The sequence below is a fragment of the Hemitrygon akajei genome, chromosome 18 (genome assembly GCF_048418815.1).
Source record: "Hemitrygon akajei chromosome 18, sHemAka1.3, whole genome shotgun sequence".
In the NCBI taxonomy this organism is placed as follows: Eukaryota; Metazoa; Chordata; class Chondrichthyes; order Myliobatiformes; family Dasyatidae; genus Hemitrygon; species Hemitrygon akajei.
This window is the reverse complement of record NC_133141.1, coordinates 66,015,856-66,040,492: the sequence shown is the minus strand read 5'-3', so window position 1 is coordinate 66,040,492 and position 24,637 is coordinate 66,015,856. Positions and strand designations below refer to the sequence as shown.

The 24,637-nt window shown below is 43.0% G+C and overlaps 1 protein-coding gene across 6 annotated transcripts in view; it reads left to right on the top strand.

Annotated features, from left to right (window-relative positions):
- Positions 1-24,637, top strand: part of LOC140741499 (protein AF-10-like) — a 335,405-nt gene that overhangs the window by 274,903 nt on the left and 35,865 nt on the right. For 5 of the 6 annotated variants that reach the window (XM_073071775.1, XM_073071770.1, XM_073071771.1 and 2 more), the window contains 4 exons: positions 4,936-5,066; positions 7,461-7,649; positions 12,008-12,096; positions 16,663-17,051. In XM_073071775.1, the coding sequence (XP_072927876.1) occupies positions 4,936-5,066; positions 7,461-7,649; positions 12,008-12,096; positions 16,663-17,051 (798 nt within the window). The remainder of the gene's footprint in view (positions 1-4,935; positions 5,067-7,460; positions 7,650-12,007; positions 12,097-16,662; positions 17,052-24,637) is intronic. The other variant, XM_073071772.1, reaches the window with a different exon arrangement.

Sequence of the window (24,637 nt, the reverse complement as noted above, 5' to 3'; positions counted from 1 at the left end):
GATCCAATTCTTCCAGTCACCCCCACTCCCCTGCCTTCTCCCCATACCCTTTGATGCCCTGGCTAATCAAGAAGTGATCTATCTCTGCCTTAAATACACCCAATGACTTGGCCTCCACAGCCGCTCGTGGCAACAGATTCCACAGATTTACTACCCTCTGATTAAAGTAATTTCTCCACATTTAAGTTCCAAAAGGACGTCCTTCAATCCTGAAGTCGTGCTCTCTTGTCCTAGACTCCCCTACCATAGGAAATAACTTTGCCATATCTAATCTGTTCAGGCCTTTTAACATTCAGAATGTTTCTACGAGATTCCCCCTCATTCTCCTAAACTCCAGGGAATACAGTCCAAGAGCTGCCAGACGTTCCTCATATGGTAATCCTTTCATTCCTGGAATCATTCTTGTGAATCTTCTTCGAACCCTCTCCAATGTCAGTATATCCTTTCTAAAATAAGGAGCCCAAAGCTGCACACAATACCTCAAGTGTGGTCTCATGAGTGCCTTATAGAGCCTCAACATCACATCCCTGCTCTTATATTCTAAACCTCTAGAAATGAATGCCAACATTGCATTCACCTTCTGCACCATCGACTCAACCTGGAGGTTAACCTTCAGGGTATCCTGCACGAGGACTTCCAAGACCCTTTGCATCTCTGCATTTTGAATTCTCTCCCCATCTAAGTAATAGTCTGCCCATTTATTTCTTCCACCAAAGTGAATGACCATACACCTTCCAACATTATATTTCACTTGCCACTTCTTTGCCCTTTCCCCTAAACTATCTAAGTCTCTCTGCAGGTTCTCTGTTTGCTCAACACTACCCACTCCTCCACCTATCTTTGTATCATCGGCAAATCTAGCCACAAATCCATTAATCCCATAGTCCAAATCATTGACATACATCGTAAAAAGCAGTGGTCCCAACACCGACCCCTGTGGAACTCCACTGGTAACCGGCAGCCAGCCAGAATAGGATCCCTTTATTCCCACTCTCTGTTTTCTGCCAATCAGCCAATGTTCCACTCATGCTAGTAAATTCCCTGTAATTCCATGGGATTTTACCTTGCTGAACAGCCACATGTGTGGCACCTTGTCAAAGGGCGTCTGAAAATCCAAGTACACCATATCTACTGCATCTCCTTTGTCTACCCTGCTTGTAATTTCCTCAAAAAATTGCAGTAGGCTAGTCAGGCAGGATTTTCCTTTCAGGAAACCATGGTGGATTTGGCCTATCTTGTCATGTGGCTTCCAAGTACTCTGTAATCTCATCCCTAACAATCTATTCCAACAACTTCCCAACCACTGATGTCAGGCTAACAGGTCTATAGTTTCCTTTCTGCTGCCTCCCACCCTTCTTAAATAGCAGAGTAACATTTGCAATTTTCCAGTCATCCAGTACAATGCCAGATCTATTGATTCTTGAAAGATCATTGTTAATGCCTCTGCAATCTCTCCAGCTATTTCCTTCAGAACCCAAGGGTGTATTCCATCAGGTCCAGGAGATTTATCCACCCTCAGACCATTAAGCTTCCTGAGCACTTTCTCAGTTGTAATTTTCACTGCACAAACTTCACTTCCCTGACACTCCTGAATGTCCGGTATACTGCAGATGTTTACCACTGTGAAGAATGATGCAAATTATGCATTCAGTTCCTCTGCCATCTCTGTGTCTCTCATTACAATATCTCCAACGTAATATTCTATTGGTCCTATATCTACCCTCGACTCTCTTTTACCCTTTATATACTTAAAAAAGGTTTTCAGAATCAGAATCAGACTTTAATCGCCAAGTACCTATGCACATACAAGGAATTTACTTCCGGCAGATGTTGTCTCTCTGCTCATAACAATAATAATGATAAATATAAATGAAAATATAAATTATACATACAGGTAGTGCAATCCAAGTAATAGTTAGCTGACAGTTAACCGGCAGTTAACTGTTCAGCAAAGTGACATCTTTGTATCATCTGATATTAGTCACCAGCTTCCTTTCATAAATCATCTTTTCCCTCCTAATGACCTTCTTAGTTTTGCTCTGCAAGTTTTTAAAAGCTTCCCAATCCTCTATCTTCCCACTAGCTCTGGCTTCCTTGTATGCCATTTCTTTTGCTTTTACTTTGGCTCTGACTTCACTTGTCAGCCACGGTGGTGTCCATCCATTTGAAAATTTCTTCTTATTTGGAATATATCTGTCTTGCACTTCCCTTATTTTTCGCAGAAACTCCAGCCATTGCTGCTCTGCTGTCCTTCCTGCTAGTGTTTCTTTCCAGTCAACTTCGGCCAGTTCCCCTCTCATGCCATTGTAATTTCCCTTATTCCACTGAAATACTGCCACATTGGAATTCAGTTTCTCCCTCTCAAATTTCAAAGTGAACTCGGTTATATTGTGATCACTGTTCCCTAAGGGTTCCTTAACCTTAAGCTCTCTTATCACCTCTAGTTCATTACACAATACCCAATCCAGCACAGCCAATCCCCTAGTGGGCTCAACAACAAGCTGTTCTAAAAAGCCATCTCGTAGACATTCTGCAAATTCTCTCTCTTGAGGTCCAGTACTGGCCTGGTTTTCCCAATCCACTTTCATGTTAAAATCCCCAGTGATTATCATAACATTGCCCTTCTGACACGCCTTTTCTATATCCTGCTGTAATTTGTAATCCACATCCCGGCTGCTGTTTAGAGGCCTGTATACAACTACCATTAGGGTCCTTTTACCCTTGTCATATCTTAATTCAACCCATAGAGACTCTACACCTTCCAATCCCATGTCATCCCTTTCTAATGATTTAATATTATTTCTTCAGTCATTACTTAAATCTCCAGAAGTCTATTGATGTAGTCTTTTAGAAGATCTAGCTTGTTCCCTGGTGTACAAGCATCCATAGGTCTTCCTACATTAAGAACCTATGCTGCTCTTTGAAGCTTGAGGGGTGTTGGATGCAGGTACTCTCATGACATTTAGCAGCTATTTAGATGGGCATCTGTCATAGAACATGTTGAAATGAGTGTTAGAAATGGAGTTGGTCTAGACAGGTACCTTAAACATAAGAGGTTCCGCAGATATTGGAAATCAAGAGCAACACACAATTCAGCAGGTCAGGCAGCATCTATGGAGGGGAATAAACAGTCGACAGGTCCTGTGTGCTGCTATGTCCATTTGTCTATTGCTTTAAATCGGTACCTGATGGCTAGAATAAGCATGGCGTTTCTGTGCTATATTGCTCTAACAGAGAGTTCTGTGAGCACAGAGACACTGAAAATCTTGAGCAACACATAAAAAACGCTGGAGGACCTCAACAGATCAGGCAATATCTATGGAGGGAAATGGACAGTCGACATTTCAGTCCTGATGAAGGGTCTCTGCCCAAAGTGTTGACTGTCCATTCCTCTCTATAGATGCTGACTGACCTGCTGAGTTCCTCCAGCACTTTGTATCTTTGTATGAGCAGAAATGACTTGACCAGCCACAATGAAAGGGAGCAGAGAGTGACTAGCTATTTGCCTCATAGACAACATGAATAAAGGCCCTTCAGCCTAACTCATCCATGCTAACGAAGATGCCCACCTAAGCTAGTCCAATTTGTCTCCTGTTCTTCACTGTAGAATTTTATTCTTTGGAGAATCACTTACAATGGTATTTGATTTTCCGTGTCTTTCCAGCACAAAAGATCTGTTTTTCATCGTCTTCAGCAACAAATCTTGATCGCAGCCATAACACATCAGTTTCCACTATACATTGATGGTACCTAGATCCTGCCAATGTCTTTGGTCTTTGTAATGATTTCTGTGTTCTGACCACTGACTCCAGTTCTCTCCCTGGCAAGTGTCTGAATCTGACTGTGATCTCAGTTGGCCCTGGACTGAGTTTCCTTGCTACACTCCTCCATCAGTAAAGCTTCCACACCGTAGTCTGACTCCACCTTGATCTGCAGAAATCCTCCCCCTTGCCTCTGTTCCTTTGGCTGTCCTTGTTGCACTTCCCACTAACACAGAGCGAGAGATTAGTTTTATTTGTCACAAGTTCATTGAAACATATGGTGAAATGCATCATTTGCAACAGTGACCAATACAGTTCGAGGATTATGCCTGGAGCAGACCATGAGAGACGCCATTCTACCTATGCCAACATAGCATGCCCTCAACTCACTAACCCTAACCCTAACCACTCATCTTTAGAATAAGGGAGGAAATCTATGTGGTCAAAGGGAGAACATACAAACTCCTTATAGGCAGCAGCCTACAAGGAATCAGACGGTGATCGGTGATCACTGGCACTGTAAAGTTTTGTGTTCAGCGCTAAAGAATCGTGCCACAATTGCTGGATCTCTCTGCCAGAGACAGGAACAGCCCATCAAATACCCATTTACACAGATTCTTACACTGATCTCCCCACATTCTCATTGACTCCCCCCAAGATACTGCCACTCATCTACACACCTAGGGTAGCTTCCAGCCACAAACCAACCTACATGTCTTTGGGACATGGAGTATGTGGGGGGAGGGAATGGGAAACTGAAGCACCCATGGGAAACCCAAGCAGTCATAGGGAGAACATGCAACTCCACACAGCTGGCACTGGAGATCAGATTCAACCCTAGTTGATGGAGGCAACAGTTCAATTAACTGTTTCTCTGTGCCACTCCAATGTTTAAAAGGCCATTCCGCTCATGTCCATGCCAGCAGTAAACTATTCTAACAAACTCCAACTTTCAAGCTCATTTTGTGGCCTTGTGGTTATGACATGTCAAGCACCCTCCATCCAATTTTGATTGTTTCTGCCTGAAAAGCCCTTTTAAGGCTCTGATCATCCTCTTGTTCATCTGTCAAGGAATTAGGTTGACAAAACCTAATACTTTAAGTTTAAAAGGAGATACTTATTCACGTTCATTTGAGATACAACCTAGACTTTTCCCACTCTCCCATTGTTACAGATCTCCCATTGGTGGCCTGTCCATGCTCTACAATCAAACAATAACCAGTCAGCTGGAGAATGTACCACAGACAACATCCAACATTGAAGAGCTCTTGGACAAGCACTGGAGTGGAGAAGGAGGCATTGACAGTAAGTACAGAGTGTATGCATGTTAAGACTGCTGTATGGGAATATACCAGCAAACTGTCCCCGCCTGTGTAGATAGGTGGGCATTTTTATGCACGCAAATGGAAGAGATTTGATAGGAGTGTTCAAAATACTGCCATGTTTTCATTGGGTAGATGAGACCATAAGATACTGTATAGGAGCAGAATTAGGCCATTCAACCCATCGAGTCTGTCCCCATTTGGTCATGGCTGATTTATTCTCCTGCCTTCTCCCTGTAACCTTTGACACCTTTACTCATCAAGAGCCTATCAACCTCTGCTTTAAATATACCCAATGACTTGGCCTCCACAATGGTCCATGGCAAGGAATTCCATAAATTCACCACCCTCTGGCTAAAGAAATTCCTCCTCATCTCTGTTCTGAAGGGATGTCCTTGTATTCAGAGGCTGTACCTTCTGGGCCTAGACTCCCCCACTATAGGAAACATCCTCTCCACATCCACCCTATCTGTGGCCTCTGGTCCTAGACTCCCCCACTATAGGAAACATCCTCTCCACATCCACTCTATCTGTGGCCTCTGGTCCTAGACTCCCCCACTATAGGAAACATCCTCTCCACATCCATTCTATCTGTGTCCTCTGGTCCTAGACTCTCCCACTATAGGAAACATCCTCACCGTGTCCACTCTATCTGTGTCCTCTGGTCCTAGACTCCCCCACTATAGGAAACATCCTCTCCACATCCACTCTATCTGTGTCCTCTGGTCCTAGACTCCCCCACTATAGGAAACATCCTCTCCACATCCACTCTATCTGTATCCTCTGGTCCTAGACTCCCCCACTATAGGAAACATCCTCTCCACATCCACTCTGTCTGTGTCCTCTGGTCCTAGACTCCCCCACTATAGGAAACATCCTCTCCACATCCCCTCTATCTGTGTCCTCTGGTCCTAGACTCTCCCACCATAGGAAACATCCTCTCCACATCCACTCTATCTGTGTCCTCTGGTCCTAGACTCCCCCACTATAGGAAACATCCTCACCGTGTCCACTCTATCTGTGTCTTCTGGTCCTGGACTCTCCCACTATAGGAAACATCCTCTCCACATCCACTCTATCTGTGTCCTCTGGTCCTAGACTCCCTCACTATAGGAAACATCCTCTCCACATCCACTCTATCTGTGTCCTCTGGTCCTAGACTCCCCCACTATAGGAAACATCCTCTCCACATCCCCTCTATCTGTGTCCTCTGGTCCTAGACTCCCCCACTATAGGAAACATCCTCTCCACATCCACTCTATCTGTGTCCTCTGGTCCTAGACTCCCCCACTATAGGAAACATCCTCACCGTGTCCACTCTATCTGTGTCTTCTGGTCCTGGACTCTCCCACTATAGGAAACATCCTCTCCACATCCCCTCTATCTGTGTCCTCTGGTCCTAGACTCCCCCACTATAGGAAACATCCTCTCCACATCCACTCTATCTGTGTCCTCTGGTCCTAGACTCCCCCACTATAGGAAACATCCTCACCGTGTCCACTCTATCTGTGTCTTCTGGTCCTGGACTCTCCCACTATAGGAAACATCCTCTCCACATCCACTCTATCTGTGTCCTCTCGTCCTAGACTCTCCCGCTATAGGAAACATCCTCACCGTGTCCACTCTATCTGTGCCTTCTGGTCCTAGACTCCCCCACTATAGGAAACATCCTCTCCACATCCACTCTATCTGTGTCCTCTGGTCCTAGACTCTCCCACTATAGGAAACATCCTCTCCACAACCATTCTATCTGTGTCCTCTGGTCCTAGACTCCCCCACTATATAGGAAACATCCTCACCGTGTCCACTCTATCTAGGCCTTTCAATATTCAGTGGGTTTCAACGATACTTCGCCCCCCCCCCTACTGCATTCTTCTAAACTCTAGTGAGTATAGGCCAAATGCCATCGAACACTCCTCATATGTTAACCTTTTCACTCCCAGAATCATTCTCATGAACCTCGTCCAGATCCTCTTCAATGCCAGCACATCTTGCCCAATATAAGGGGCCCAAAACTGCTCACAGTACTGCAAATGTGGTCTGACCAATGCCTTACAAAGCCTTAGCGTTACATCTTTTTTATTCTAGCCCTCTCGAAATGAATGCCAACCACGTGGGTTTCCTCCTGATAACTTCCACATTCCTAAGACATATGGGTGGTAGGTTAATGTGGAAGGGCCTGTTAACCATGCTATATCTCTAAATAAATAAAAATAAATAAAATAAAGTGGAAGAGAGCATATTGTGAATACTGAGTATGGTTTGCTTAATCAGAAGAGGTGTAAGTTCTCCTGTTTGGGATTCTGCTCCTTGATCGTGTCGACAACATTTGAAGGGCGTAAGAAAATGACTGACTTGATCTCTTTAACCTTCCCAGTTGTGGATATGTTAAAGTCTCTGCACCTGCTGCAGTTGGACAACCGGCGTCTACAGGAACAGATCATGAGTCTCTCGGCCAAGAAAGAGCGGCTTCAGCTGCTGAATGTCCAGCTATCCGTCCCCTTTGCCAGCGTGACATCAACCAATGGCCCGTCCTCCCAAGCACATTTAATGAGTTCCCAAAACGGTAAGGAGTGCTTCCTCATTGGTGGACTGTACACATGAGAGGGAGACTGAATGACAGGGAGCTTGAAGGGCTTAAGAAGGGTCAGTCTTAGCTGAGATACCATGTTGGCTGTTGCATTTATTAGCAGTGAAGCATTGAAGACTCTTTAGATATGGAGTGACAAAATGACAGGATCATAATTGGTGACAGAGAGATCCCTCACCAGTTTATCAGCACAACCCAGTAAATCCAATTACAAGCCAAGAGTGTTTGGAGAGCCGTGGGTGGGACGGATAGGGGAACAGGGCTTTTTTTTTGCTGTTTGTTGTGTTCTGTGTTCTTGGTAGTGACACTTGCAGGCTACCCCCAGCACATCCCTAGATGTTGTTATTGCAAACACCTCATTTTACTGTATGTTTCAATGTACATGTGATAAATAAATGAATTTGACTCTGAGAGGAAAATGGAGAGAAAAGTTGTGTTGTTGTTGCTATCTGTGTTGTGTATTGTGTTCTTGTTTTGAACATTGTGGGCATACTATGTTGGCATTGGAATGTGTGGCAACACTTGAGGGCTGCCCCCAGGACACCCTTGGGTGTGTTGGTAATGAATGCTAACAATGCATTTCATTGTATGTTTTGATGTACACATGATAAATAAACTTGAATCTTGAATTTTGACTGCAAAGGATGCTTCAGTCTTACATTATCCCTCCCACCATACCAGGAGTTTGGCTTGATGTAGCCTCCAGACTAATTGTTAGCTCTTAGTTGGGGTGTTCAGCCTCTTACTTACCCCTGTGCAGTTAACATTTACCCTTTAACCCGCAGTGTTTGACATTTTCTCCATAACCTTTGAACTCTGAAATTGTCCAGCAGTGTACCCATTGAAAATAGTATTTGAGATGTTGCCAGAACCCAACAGCCTGAGTTATAGGGAAAGGTTGGCAGCCTAGGACTTTTTCTTTGGAGCAGTAGGTAGCCTTATGAAAATGTATAAAATGATGAAAGGCAGAGATAAAGTGAATGTACACAGGCTGGAGGATCAGGCAGTATCTGTGGTGGGAAATTGGCAGTTCAACACCCTGCTTCGAGGCTAGTGTTCGTGGTCCTGCTGTATTGTCCATCAAACCCTGTCAGAAAGCTTGTGTATAGAGCCCCAGCTAAGATGCCACCCATAGTTGACTCACATTCTTGCTGTCAAGGATTATACACAAGAGCACAAGAAATAGGAGCAGGAGTAGGCCATCCGGCCCATTCAGCTTGCTCCACCATTCAATAAGATCATGGCTGAGACACAGTCAACATGATCGTCACTCGGGTCAACTGCAAGCAGAATGCAGAGAGCAGCAGCAGCCACCATATCTGACCTGTTCTGGTCTCACAAAAATCTTTGACTCCTTTAACTAAGGCCCTCCCTGCATCTCCATTCTACTTCTGACACATGATTGTATGCAAGCTTTGATTTTAACAAGTTCACACAATGAATTGAGACATTATTAGACCGGTATATTGCTAATTTAGTTTTGTTAGTTGTTTAACACTATAAGATCATTTGTTTTTGCTGGTTTCATAACAAAGGATCGAATGAACCTTTATTGATTTGGAAATTCATTATTTGGAAGCGTGTCGCATAGTGTTGATTACCCTGGCTTAGTCTCTCAGTGGTTTTGGTTTGGTTTGAAGTAACTGCTACTTTTTGTCAGCAAATAAAATCATTCCCTGTGGCTCACTCCCTCGGGCTAACAACTACTTATCCCTAAGCTTGAATACATAATCTGAATCTGAATTTGCTTCTACTACGCCCCAACCCACATGATGAATTACTATAATAAATGCGCCACAAAATACAAGACAGGCAGAAAATAGATACATGGCTCCTACAATCCAAAAAAAGCTTACATGGCTTCTATAGCCGGGTTATCCCCAACAACTTTCTCACTGGAGCAGAAACAATCAGTTAGACAAATTGGAACTATTCAACTAACATCAGAAACAAGTCACGTCCCAATCAGCAAGTAGATTTAAACTGCAGTCATATCGATTTTAATTCAGAAAGTGCTACGACATAAGAAGATAACATAAAACACATGAACAGGAGTAGGTTGTCTGGCCCATTGAGTCTCCTCCACCTTCAATAAGATTATGGCTGATCTGGCCGTGGACTTAGCTCCATCCTATGCCTGACATGTGATGGCCTACTTCTCATGTTCATGTACATAATCCTTGACATTCAGCCGTAGTGTAACAGATTCAAAGGGTTTGCAGTGCAAGTAAACAAATAAGGTGGAAAAGCTGAGAGATCAAAAGTTCATCGTTATCATTCAAGAGGTCTGTCAAGTGCTTTATAACAGCAGGATAGTTCAAGTTCACGTTTATTGTCATCTGACTGTACATATATGTAACTAAATGAAATAATATTCCTGTGGACCACAGTGCACCCACAAAACAAATTTCATACACAGCACATAAAACAAAATATTGCCACAAATAAGTAAATAAAATATAATTCAAAAATGCATGTAGTGTGCAGCACAGGTAAACAGCTGGCTGTTCTAGTGACAAGACCTCAGTGGTGGCAGGGCATTCATTAGTCTCACACCCTGATGGAAGAAGCTGTTACCAGTCTGGCAGTCCTAGTCTTGATGCTTCTGTACCTCCTTCCTGATGGTAGTGGGTCAAAGAGATAGTGGGATCAGTGGTAGGGATCATCAGGCCCTTCCTGTGCAAGGCTTCTGATATATCTCACAAATAGTGGGGAGAATGACCGTGGTGATCCTCTCAACGGTTTTTACGATCCTCTGTAAGGTCCTTGAAGTTGTCCTTGAGCCTGGTGGTACGTGTTTCTGGTCAAAATTAATGATTAAATGAAAAGGAAAGTCACAGCATCTGGCACCCCTGTAACAAAAGATCCCACTGGCTGAATCCAACCCTATCCAAGGGGACAAAAATTCAATTTCTATTTAAGAAAATGGCCACACCATATTTGTTAGGACATTCCAAAGACCTTCACAAACAACTTGTATTATTTGTAAGGTATATGATGTGGGAAAGTATAAGCTGTGAATCTGGCCGCTGCAAGATCCAGCAAATGCAAATACCATGAACAACGGAACTTTTGTACTTTCTCTGAATCTGTTTGTCTTTTTATGCTATGTGATGTAAATACAAATGGAATGATCTATGTGGATGGCATTAAACCAAAGCGTTTCACTGTATCGCAGAGTTACTCACATACAAAATTCCAGAGGAACTCGGCAGGTTAGGCAGCAACTATGAAGGGGAATAAACAGTCAATGTTTCAGTCCTGCTGAAGGGTGTCAGCGCCACCAAAGACGGCTGTTGTAAGGTGCTCTCATGCTCCATGCTCTCTTCTCACTCTACCATGATACAGGAACCTTAGAATTCACACCACTGGGTTCAGGAGCAATTATTACCTGCTCAACCATCAGGCTCTTGAACCAGAGGGGATAACTCCATTCAACTTCACTCTTCCCAACACTGAACTGTTCCCACAACCAATGCACTGACTTTCAAGGACTCTTAATCTCATTTTATCAATATTTATTACTTTTTTTTATTATTATTATGTTTGTTTTTTTTCTTTGTATTTACTGTAAATGCCTGCCAGAAAATGAATCTCAGAGTTGTATATGGTGACATATATGTATTCGAAGGCCTCCATTGGTCAAGGTTGACCGTGGGTGTTGAATACTAGCTTGTCTAGATACACAAGCCTGGACAATACGATATGGAGAGCAAGCTGTTGCCCATGTAGCGGGCTCCCCCTCTCCACGCATCTGATGAACCCAAAGGGACGGCAGAGACCGATACAGTTTGGCACCGGCAGCGTCGCAGGAGTTGCCAGTCAGTGTTGAACTCAACGTAGGACTGCCTTAGGGACTCCAGCTCTAGATTTTTCCTCGGGGTTTGCTCCCAATGCCTTCCCCATGAGCGGGTACAGCCGCAAGGCAGCAGAGGTTTGAGATCAGAGATTTCCTTCTCCTAGATGAGCTGCCAACTATGGTTGATGAACACCATCTGTCCGAGTCAACTGGTCTTAAGGTGCCAGTGACCTGCCTTGGCCCTTTCTCTTGTCATTAGAAATGGTTCCCTGGGCTTAGTAGCTAAGCCACATGCGAAGGCAAGGAGCTGGATTTGGTTGTCAAAGGCTATTTGAGATAATTTAGAGGGAGCTTATCCCCATTGCCACCCCCGGTTATAACAGCCTTAAGGAACCTGAAATATATGTACTTTGATGATAAATCTTACTTTGAACATCAATTGTTTATTCCCCTGTATTTGGTGTGTGTTACTCTGGACAATAATAATAAATCACCCAATTAATCTGTTCATTTTCCCTCTTTTTCCTGGGTACAGCCTGCAGCTCCGAACTGCTGAACAGCAGTAAGAGTCCTCCTTCGAAGAGCAGTTTCATAACTGAGAACTCTCTCTCTGCATCATCAGAGGTATTTAACAAGCTGTCGGGGAAGATCTGTTGCCTTCCACAGCACGAGACATTGACATGTTACAGTTTACAGTATAGCAGTATAAAGAGATAACCTTCTGCAGCATGATACAGTGACCTATTACAGCACACCACTAATGAGACAGCCCCCTGCTTAGTAAATAAAAGTCCCAGTCACCTGGAGGACCCTAGAACAAGGAGGTGTAAACTACATATTAGTGATATCAGTAAGTCGTTCCTTACACAGGCTAGAAAGACAGCTGGATTTATCTTTATAATAAGTAGTTCAAACGAAGGGTCTAAATGAAAACATTAAAACATTTCTCTCAAGCAATTTTGTCAAAAGCTTCAGGTCAGCCACAATATGATTGAGTAGTGCAACAGGCTCTGATGATTAAATAGCTTTCTCCTGTTAAAGATTTAAAGATTAGTTTTATCGAAACATACAGTGAAATATGTCATTTGCGTCAGCAACCAACACAGTCTGAGGTTGTGCTGGGGGATGGGGGTGGGGTGACAGCCTACAAGTATCATTATGCATTCGGTGCCAACATAGCATGCCCATGACTTACTAACACAAACTCATACCTTTTTGGAATGTTCGAGAAAAGCAGAGTGCACGGAGGAAACGTAACCACAGGTGAATGCACAATCTCCTTACAGAACCCACTTATAATCCCATTAAAACCTACTTTGGGTTTCAGTGGCATTTTAAGAGAATTAATCCCAATGAGTCATGGCTGGTTTATTTTCCCTTTCAACCCCATTCTCCTGCTTTCTCCCATAACCTTTGATGCCTTACAGCTGGCCCAGAACATTGTTTGTGCTCCTCAGTAGTTTCCTCCCACCGGCCCCTCTTCACTTCACCTCTTTCTTTCTGCCATTTCCAGCTTGCCCTTTAATATATCTGTTAATCCACCTCAAACACACTCCACTCTCTGGGCCGAAAGGTTTCTGCTGAATTCTGTACTAGTGACCAACTTCTGTGTTGCATGATATTTATTGCCAACACTGTATCACCCTCTGAAGTTGGAGGTGGGGAGAAGAAGATGGAGGAGTGTGTATTATTCAATAGGGTATCGTACACTAAACAAAGTCAATTTACTGCAACTGGTATATTTCATTAGGAGTTTGAGGAGAATTGCTTTGTCAACTAAAACACTTGAAAGCTTCTACAGATGTACTATGGAGAGCATTCTGACAGGCTGCATCACTGTCTGGTATGGTGGGGGTGGGGTGGAGGCTGCTACCTCACAGGATCGAAAGAAGCTACAGAAACTTGTAAGATTAGTCAGCTCCATCTTGGGTACTAGCCTCTGTAGTATCCAAGACATCTTCAAGTAGCGGTGCCTCAGAAAGGCGATGTCCATTATTAAAGACCCCCGTCACCCAGGACATGTCCTCTTCTCATTGTTACTGTCCGGAAGGAGGTACAGAAGCCTGAAAGCACACACTCAGCTTCTTCCCCTCTGGCATCCAATTTCTGAATAGACATTGAACCCTCGAACACTCACTCACTTTTTAAAAAATTTCTGGTTTTGTACTGTTTTTAATTAAACTACTTTTTTATATATATATCAAATTTCATGACATATGCCTGTGATACTAAACCTGATTCTGAAATAGTCTATTTATAATAAGGAAGGATGTGGAAGCTTTAGAGAGGGTGGAGAGGAGATTTACCAGGATGCTGCTGGAATAGCGAGCATGTTTTATAAGGAGAGGTTGAGTGAGCGAGGGCTTTTCTCTTTGGATTGAATGAAGGTGAGAGGTAACTTGGTAACATTGCATCTCTGTTTATTTTCTGATCCTTAGGATTCTTCTGGGCATCTAAGATTTCTGTTTATTGAGTAGAAATGTACAAATACTAAGTATACTAAATAAAGAGCTGAGAAACAATACTAAGAGGTGTAAGACAAAGGAATAAATATAGGAAAGAAGCCAAGATGGCACTTCTGAAAAATCTATCACTTTTATAGATAAGATAAAGAAATTCCTTAGATAGGAATGAACTAATAGGCTACATAATTAAAACAGTTACATCAGAATCAGGCATGTCGTGAAATTTGTTAATTTAACAGCCGCAGTCCAATGCAATACATAATATAGAAGAAAAAGAAACAATAAATAAGTAAATCAATTACAGTATACATATATTGATAGATTAAAAATTGTGCCAAAAACAGAAATAATATATATTTAAAAAGTGAGGTAGTGTTCACGGGTTCAATGTCCATTTAGCAATCAGATGGCAGAGGAGAAGATGCTTCCAGGGTGCCTCGAGGTGACTTGTGTGACAGAAGAACTCTCAATTATATCATGTGGGTAATGTGTTCATACTTATCCAATGAAAAATGAGGATGGTGATAAACCGTCAGTTAGTTGTGATACTGCTTTCTGGGTGTGAAGATGCATGAGTTTGTTGGAAAGCACAAATCTTATAAGGAGTATTATTAAAAAATCAGTGGTTTCCAACAAGGTGTATAAGATAAGAGACATGGATAGAGTGGACTGCTTTTTCCCCAGGGCTGCTGTAGCTAATACAAAAAAGCATAGTTTTTAAGATGATTGGAGGAAAGTATAGAGGATTTATCAGAGATAGGTCTTTTACACAGAATTGAATTGAATTCACTTTATTACTTACATCCTTCACACACATGAGTAAAAATCTTTACGTTACATCTCTGTCTAAATGTGCAATGTACAATTTATAGTGATTTGTAATAAATTGTATGTACAGCAGGACAGTCAATATAGCATAGAAATACAATTGTATCTGCATGAATTAATCAGTCTGATGGCCTGTTGGAAGAAGCTGTCCCGAAGCCTGTTGGTCCTGGCTTTTATGCTGTGGTACCGTTTCCCAGATGGTAGCAGCTGGAACAGTTTGTGGTTGGGGTGACTCGGGTCCCCAATGATCCTTTGGGCCCTTTTTACACACCTGTCTCTGTAAATGTCCTGAATAGTGGGAAGTTCACAACTACAGATCCATTGGGCTGGCTGCACCACTCTCTGCAGAGTCCTGTGATTGAGGGAAGTTCACATCTACAGATGCGCTGGGCTGTCCGCACCACTCTCTGCAGAGTCCTGTGATTGAGGGAAGTTCAGTTCCCATACCAGGCAGTGATGCAGCCAGTCAGGATGCTCTCAATTGTGCCTCTATAGAAAGTCATTAGGATTTGGGGGCCTATAACAAACTTCTTCAACCATCTGAGGTGAAAGAGGCACTGCTGTGTCGTTTTCACCACACAGCCAGTATGTACAGACCACGTGAGATCCTTGGTGATGTGGATGCTGAGGACCTTGAAGCTGTTTACCCTCTCAACCCCAGATCCATTGATGTCAATAGGGGCTAACCCGTCTCCATTCCTCCTGTGTAATCCACAACCAGCTCCTTTGTTTTTGCGACATTGAGGGAGAGGTTGTTTTCTTGACACCACTGTGTCAGAGAGATGACTTCTTCCCTGTAAGCTGCCTCATTATTGTTTGAGATGAGACCAATCAATGTAGTATCATCAGCAAATTTAATTAGCAGAATGGAGTTGTGGGTGGTGACACAGTCATGGGTATATAGAGAGTAAAGGAGGGGGCTAAGGACACAGCCCTGAGAGGCACCTATGTTGAGGGTCAGAGGGGCAGAAGTGAGGGAGCCCACTCTTACCACCTGCCAGCCATCTGACAGGAAGTCCAGGGTGCAGCTGCAAAGGGCAGGGTCAAGACCAAGGTCTCTGAGCATCCTGTCGAGCCTGGAGGGAATTATGGTGTTGAATGCTGAACTGTAGTCCAAGAACAGCATTCTCACATGAGCATCCTTCTCCAGACATGTAAGGACGGTGTGTAGAGCTGTGGCTATTGTGTCATCTGTCGATCGGTTGTGTTGGTAAGCGAATTGTAGAGGGTCCAGTGTGGGTGGTAGCAAGCTGCAGGTGTAGTGGATGAATTGAATGCATGCTAGTGGTGGCAGTAGAGGCAGATACATTAGGGACATATAAGAGACTCTTAGATCAGCACATGGATGATAAAAAATGGAGGGCAATGTGGGACGGAATGGTTAGATTGATCTTGGAGTAGGTTTAAAGGTCGGCACAACATTGTTGGCCAAAGGGCCTGTACTGTGCTGTAATTTTTTATGTTCTAAGTTCTGTGTTTAATAAAGGCAGTTTCTCCTTGTAAATGTGTTCAGTAATGGGGGAGGGCATTGCCTATGATGGACTGGACCATATCCACCACTTAGAACATACAACCTAGAACCTAGCACGTTACAAGCCCTTCCCCCACAATGTTGTGCCATCCTTTTAATCTAGTCTAAGATCAACCTGACCCTTCCTACCTTGTGTAGAGATTTCCATTTTTGAGTATTGATGTTAACAGACCAGACTGTGATGAAACCAGACCAGACCAGACTGTGATATTCTCCACTGTGTATCTATAGAAGTTTGTCAAAGTTTTAGCTGACATGCCGAATCTGCACAAACTTCTAGGAAAGTAGAAAACCCATTTTATAGAAACATGGGTTGTTACTATTTATTATTAAAGGGATTATGTGAGTTTCTCTCTCTTTCTCTAGGATCTCCACTCTGGTTGCCACAGTAGAAGCAGCTCATCTTCGTCCCTCCAGAGCACCCCACCTCCTGCCCTGCCACTTCTGCAGCAAAGTCCGGTCTCCCTCCAGCTCCCAGGAATGGCCGGAATTTCGCAGCCAGTCAACGGGTTGGCCAGGACCTGCGTGGGAAGCCTGGGCAGCAGTGTTTCCACGGCGACGACCACTTTCTCATCTACACCCATGATGACTGGGATGATGGGAGGCCCCCTGGGTTCCCAGTTGGCCAGCAATGGTATTGTCGGTCCTCTGAATGGTGTGAGCCAATCATCTGCATCTGTGGCATCAATCCATAACTCCCTCGCACATACGTCTGCACCCATTAATGTTCCACCAACAGCTGGCCTTTGTCACAGGTCAGATTGCCTCATTTTTCAGTAACCAGGCAGACCTTATTTGAACAATACTGCCTAATGTGTGCATTTGTTCCTAATCAAATACTAATATATATTGTTTCAGTGAAGAGAGTTAGGAAGTGTTTCAGATTAATTCTTCTTGGGCAGTTCCAGATCAGCATATAAAAAAATGTTTACATTTCTGTGGTGCCTGTCACTTCCCTCTCATTGAAGACCATCAGAATCAGCTTTATTATCATTGACTTAGAAAGCGTGAAAGACATAAAACTATAAACTGCAAAAATAAAAATAAATATACATATTAGCTGCCATTAGGGAGAAGTACAGGAGCCTGAAGACACACATTTACCATTCCTGCAACCCTCTGCCATCAGATTTCTGAAGAGTCAATGAACACTACCTCACTATTCCTCTTTTACATTATTTATTTATTATTATGATGATTTATTGTAACATTTATAGTATTTTTATGTCTTGCCTATAGACCTGTCATAAATCAACTCCGGCTGTTGGCATGGTGGCATCAGCGCTGGACTTCGGAGCGAAGGCTCCCAAGTTCAAGTCCAGCCGGCTCCAAAAACCTGGAGAGGGATGGGCTCCGCCAGGATTCAGATGCCCAAGACACACCGTACGATGAGCTATCACCAAAAAGATCGGTGCTTGTCATGATGGCGCCCTGATGACTCCAGCAGGAGTTAAGGGCGCACACACACAGAACAACACATTTTATGACAAACGTCAGTCATAATAAACCTGATCTGATTCTGATAAAAAGGGAGTAACAAGGTACCGTTTACGGGTTTGTGGGCTGTTTAGAAATCTGATGGCAGAAAGGAAGAAGCTGTTTTTGAATCATTCAGGCTCTGCATCTCCTCCCAGCTGGTAGTAACAAAAAAAGAGCATGTCCCTTATGCTGAGGGTTCTTAATGATTGATACCACATTTGGAAGTTAAGTCAGGACTGCAAGTTCCTACTAATAGCAAAGTGATAATGAACCGATAACCTATTGCAGTGAAATCCAGAATTTATTAATATTCCTACATTTCCCTTAATATCAGTGGCTTTCACCCGCATCTCAGGGTATAGTTAGGAGTCGACTACATCCTTTATAAATTTGTTCAAAGACCTTTCTGGCACTGACAGAGCCAGTAATTTTTTTATCCATTTTGAAGTTATCTCTGAACTACAAAGAATTGGCTACATTGGTGGTTCTGAAATCATATTTAGGTTAGGCCATGTAAGGATGGCAAATTTCATAGAATATAGGACATTATACAGTACAACACAATAAAGGCCCTTTGACCCATGATGTTTTGCTGACCCTTTAACCTGCTCCAAAATCAAACTAATTCTTCCCTCCATTTTTCTTTCATCCATGTGCCTATCTAAGAAACTCTTAAATGTCCTAATGTATCTGTCTCTACCACCACCCCTGGCAGCACACTCTACCCACCCAGCGCTCTCTGTGTAAAAAAAACCTTACCACCGACTTTTTCCCTATACCTTTTCCAACCACCTTAAAATTATGCCCTTTCATTCCCTTTCCTAATTCTTCTGTTAGTGAATCACTTTAGTTTTTTTATGCCATTCCAGTTGTTCCTAGAAGATCACAAGTAAAGATGCCAGATTTGTTCCCAAATTATTTAATTATTTACATACAGCACACACAAAATGCTGTTGGAATGCAGCAGGCCAGGCAGCATCTATAGGGAGAAGCACTGTCGACGTTTCGGGCCGAGATTCTTCGTCTTCGTCATGTCCTGACGAAGGGTCTCAGCCCGAAATGTCGACAGTGCTTCTCCCTATAGATGCTGCCTGGCCTGCTGTGTTCCACCAGCATTTTGTGTGTGTTGCTTCAATTTCCAGCATCTGCAGATTTCCTCGTGTTTGCTAATTATTTACATTTCAGCTTTCCCTGGCTGCTGTGATAAGACTTGAAGGAATGTTTCTGGATCATAATCCAGGCCTTTGTTAACAATCCAATAACATATCTACTGTGCTATTGAATCCATAATGCCATGAGACATAAGAGCCGAATTAAATCATTCAGCCCATCAAGTCTGCTCTACCATTCCATCATGGCTGATTTATTATCCTTGTCAACCCCATTCTCCTGCCTTCTCCCCGTAACCCTTTGACACCTTTACTAATAAAGAACCTATCAACCACCCCCTTAGATATACCCAATGAATAGGCCTCAACAGTTGTCTGTGGCAATGAATTCCACAGATTTACACCCTCTAGCTAAAGAAATTCCCCATCATTGCATAACATCAATGACCTTGGCTGGTCTGGAATCACACATCGAACAGAACAGGGAAAAACAGCAGGTCTTCCTCCCTAAAGGAAGTTTTGGGTTCATTATTGGATTTGTAAGGCAGGCCGGTGCTTTCCATTGCTCTGACAGGCCAGGAGAATCAAGAACAATATAATGACCACAACATACAGCAAACAGCAAACCCTACCTGTTCAACCTGCCTCATCTTTCAGTTCATCTCCTTCCCTCTCCTTCTCATGGGCATTCACTTTCATCTACTGCTTGACCAGTTTGGAGACTATTCTGCATGGCTTCTGCCAACATTGTCCTCTGTGCTTGAGCTATTGGAGAGATATAATGAGTGTGTGGGGGTGGGGGTAAGGGTGGTTAATGTGGGTAAACTAATGCTTCTGGTACATTGCATCAGCTTAAATACAACACCTTTAACTGATATAGCACCATGAAACCAGTTAAACATTACACAGCATTTCACAGTGGCAACAGAATTTTGATTCAAAATTGTTTCAATAATGATTACTCTGGATCTGATGCAGCACAAAAGGTAAAAGAACACAGTAATAATAAATAAACAATAAATATAAATACTGAAGATACTTATATACATTGATTGTATATCCTTAGAGTGACGCTAGATACAGGAGTCTATACAAAAAGTGGCTCTGATACGAAATCATAAAGTAGTAGTGGTTGGGGGTGTGGAGGAGTAGGTTAGTGGGAGGAGGTGTTGATTTAATCAGCCTTACTGTTTGGGAAAAGTAACTGTTTTTGAGTCTGCTAGCCCTGGTGTGGATGCTACGTTTTCAAGAACATCTTGAAGGAAGTGAGGAGAGCACAGGCTTAGGGCTGAAACACAGAAAGGTATGGAGACCGCAAGGGATACTCCGGAAACCAGTACTGGAGCGCTCCCTGAAGGTTGTAGAAAGTGATGGAGATCAGGTGTGGCAAAGTCCACAAAGGGAATTAAATATAAATGTTGAAACCAAACAGTTGCTGGACTTGGAGCCTGTGTAAGTCAGAGAGCAATAGCTGACGGATGATTGTTTCTTTTTATTTAGAGGTACTGCACGGCAATTGCCCAGTGGTCCGTGCCACTCAATTACACCATTGTGACCAATTAAGCCTTACTTCATTTGAAGTGTGGGAGGAAACCAGAGCACTCAGAGGAAATCCATGCGGTCACGGGGAGAACATACAAATTCCTTACGTACAGCAGCAGTAATTGAACCCGGGTTGTTGGCCTTGTAATAGCATTACACTAAACGCTGCACTATCATGTCAGCCATTGAAGATGTCTCCTCCCTAATGTTCTCTCCTCCTTTATAACGCTCCTTAAAACTATTAACCATGCCACTTCAATTGTAACTTGTGAGTCAGGATATGAGTTTCAGATACACTCATATGTACAAAGTAATATAAAACTGGGGAGCATGAAATTGTTAAATCTCCAGAGCAACACACACAAAATGCTGGAGGAACTCAGCAAGTCAGGCAGCATCTATGGAAATGAACCTAAGAAGGAAGGGGGAAGATGCCGGAATAGAAAAGGTGGTGATGGGGGAGGGGGGGAGGAGGCTAGCTGGAAGGTGATAGGTGAAGTCAGGTGGGTAGGAAAGTTCAAGGTCTGGAGAAGAAGGAATCTGGTAGGAGAGGAGATTGGACCGTGGGAGAAAGGGAAGGAGGAGGGTACCCAGGGGAAGAAATAGGCAGGTGAGAGGAGGTAAAAGTTAGAGTGGGGAATAGGGGAAGGAGGGGGGTAATTAGTTTTCCAGAAGGAGAAATTGATATTCATGCTATCATATCAAATCTCCAATATACAAGTACAATTTTTAAAAATGTAATGAGAAGGATTACATGAGAAGCCTGAATATTCAAAAAGGAGGTGCCTTATTTCTAATCAGCAAACCAACCTGATGATTCATCTGAAATAATCAAAGTTTAATATGTCTTTCTGGAGTTTGATGATTGCTCTGGGTGCTTTAATTTGAATTTCTATCAGCAGTGAGTAATTGCTGCCCCATGGCAAACAGTATGGTGCGGAGTTATGCAAATGAGGATCTATATGCTCAGAATTAAATTAGAACTCAAGTGCTATTTAACCAGAGTGCAGGAACATGAGGAGCTGGACCCTGAGCTGACTGACAATCTGTGAGACCGTCTGGGAATGTGGAGGGAGATTCAGATGTTGCTTCTTATTGTCACATGAAGCAGGCTGCCAGCTCTTGTTTGGTAATAAAGAAAATAACACCTCAGAGAACCTTCTGGCCCAGAAAGCGGTCCACTTTGCCCACTGTGCCCAGTATGGTTTGTGCTATCCAATTAGTCCCAATCCCTGCTGTTTCTCTTAGCTTTGTAATTTTTTTCTCCTGAATTAATTTACCCAATTCCCTTCTGTAATTTATTATTGAACCAGCTTCCATCACCTGTTAACACAATTGGGCTGCACAAACAATGTGTTTTTCAGGTTCCATGTTTCCACAGTGGGTGGAAGGCCACTTGGTCCATTGACTCTATTCTAGCTCATAGAGCAATCTTACTCACTCCATCAGTGTTCCTTGGGATCTTTTACTTTTAACCAAGAGTTTTAACTCCAGAAGATCATAGGGCACCACGGTAGCATAGCAGTTAGCGCAACTTTATTACAGCTCGGGGCATTCCAGAGTTCAGAATTCAATTCCTGCACCTTCTGCAAGGAGTTTGTACATTCTCCTTGTGAGCATTTGGGTTTCCCCAGGTGTTCCAGTTTCCTCCCACAGTCCAAAGACATACCAGTTAGTAGGTTAATTGGTCATTGTAAGTTGTCCCATATTTAGTCTAGTGTTACACAGGTGGCATTGCAGCTTGTTGGGCTGGAAGGGGTCATTCCATGCAGTATCTGTAAATAAAAATAAGATAGCATCTCTCCTGAGGACAACATCAGAGTACCTACAATATCTTTTGTTTCCATTTTGTGACCTTCAAGATTCAGAGTATTTGGACATGATGTGTCCACTTTGCACCTAACAAGCCAATGAGAGAAGGCGCTTATGTCAAGGTGCTGTAGTAGCCACTGCCCACCACCAGATGATCACAGCGAGCTCTATTGCAACCAGAGCTCCCCCTAATGGCAGTGGATGGACTCGTCCTTCAAATTCCCGCAGAACCATCAATCTGTAATGTACATTTTTGTTCCCTAATTCTCTTTCTCACCTGGCTTCAAGCTGCAATTCAACGCTTGTTTGTTTCCAGCACTGTAGCATAGCAGCTAGCGATACGCTTTACAGTGCCAACGATCACAGTTCAATTTCTGCTGCTCTCTGTAAGGAGTTTGTATATTTTATCTGTGACCGAGTGGATTTCCTCTGAGTGCTCTGGTTTCCTGGCACATTCCAAAGATGTACAGGTTAATAAGGGTAAGTAAGTTGTGGGCATACTATGTTGGCACTGGAAGCATGGCAATACTTGCAGGCTGTCCCCAGCACATCTTCAGACTGTGTTAGTTGTTGACACAATACATTTCACTGTATGGTTCGATGAATATGTGACAAATAAAGCTAATTTATAAATCTTTTACTTCACGACGTATTGAGCCTCTGGGATGACTTGTATTCTTGCCTCTTCATTGGTTTATGATAGATCCCGATGTCTATATTTAATAAAAAAAACACTTGTGTGAACCAGGAAGTCTGTAACCTGCTCCAGAATATACTCAGAAATCTCTGTGCTTCTCAAGATTTGGTCTCTTGGACAGCACCAATGCTAAAATTATGGCATCAATTAATGATCTAAAGTCACATGTTCATCAAAACGTACAGTGAAATGCATATTTGTATCAACTACCAACACAGTCTGAGGATGTTCTGAGGGCAACCTCAAGTGTGGCCATGCTTCCAGCGCTAAATAGCATGCCCACGACTTAGTAACCCTAACTCATGTGCCTTTGGAATATGGGAGGAATCCGGAACACCAGGAGAAAAATGGGGAAAACATATAAAACTCCTTACAGACAGCAGCAGGAATTGAACCCCGATCATCTATGATGTAAAGTGTCACACTAACCACTACAGTACCATGTCTGCCACCTCCCTGGCAGCCTCCCTCTCCCTTATATGTCCCCTAAAACTAATATCTCCGACCAAACTCATAGACCGCATGTCCCAATACTCCCTTAGTGGTTTGATCTCAAGCTGGGTTTAGTAAAGTTGATGTGATATTTCACTGCATTAATGATGGTTATACATAGAACATAGAACATGCATCAGTACAGCACAGGAACAGGCCCTTTGGACCATAATGTTCTACAAACCAATTAAATTAGTAACAAATGGCTAGCTGAACTAATCTCTCCTTCCTACACAATGTCCGGATCCTTACACTTTCCTCACATTCCTCACATTTCCCTTAAAAGCCCCTAATGTTTCTGCCTCTAACACCACATCAGGCAACACATTCCAGGCACCCACTGCTCTCTATGTAAAAGAAAAACTTGCCCCTCACATCTCCTTTGAAATTACCCCCCTCACCTTAAATACACATCTTCTGGACATTTCAACCCTTGGAAAAAGTTATTGTTTGTCTACTCTATCTGTCCCTCTCATAATCTTATAAACCTTTTATCAGATCTCTCCTCAGCCACCGCTTCTTTACAGGAAACAACCCAAGTTTGTCCAACCTGTCATTATAGCCCATGCCCTCTAACCCTGGTAAACCTCTTCTGCACCCTCTCCAAAGCCTTGACATTCTTCCTGTAATGGGGTGAACAGACGTGACTAGATGCAATACTCCAGTCACCAGATGTGGCCTAACATGAGTTTTATAAAGCTGCAACATAATTTTTTGAACTCAGTGCCTTGACTAATAAAGGCAAACATGCCATATGACTTCTTAACCACCCTATCAACTTGTGTAGCCACTTTCAGGGGGCTATGAACTCGGACCCCAAAATTCCTCTGCTCATGAACGCGATCATGTGAAAGATTGTTGTACAAGAAAGGTTAGTGTGTTAAGCTGTAGAGTCGCAACATACTGTTCATCCAAAGTTGTTACTTAGAATGTAGCTGATAAATAATGTAATTTCTTAAAAGGCTAAGTTCACTCTTTGAAGCATTAACCATAGAACCATAGAACACTACAGCACAGTGCAGGCCCTTCAGCCCTCCATGTTGTGCCGACCCATATATTCCTTTAAAAAAAAGTACTAAACCCACACTACCCCATAACCCTCTATTTTTCTTTCATCCATGTGCCTGTCCAAGAGGCTCTTAAATACCCCTAATGTTTTAGCCTCCACCACCATCCCTGGCAAGTCATTCCAGGCACTCACAACCCTCTG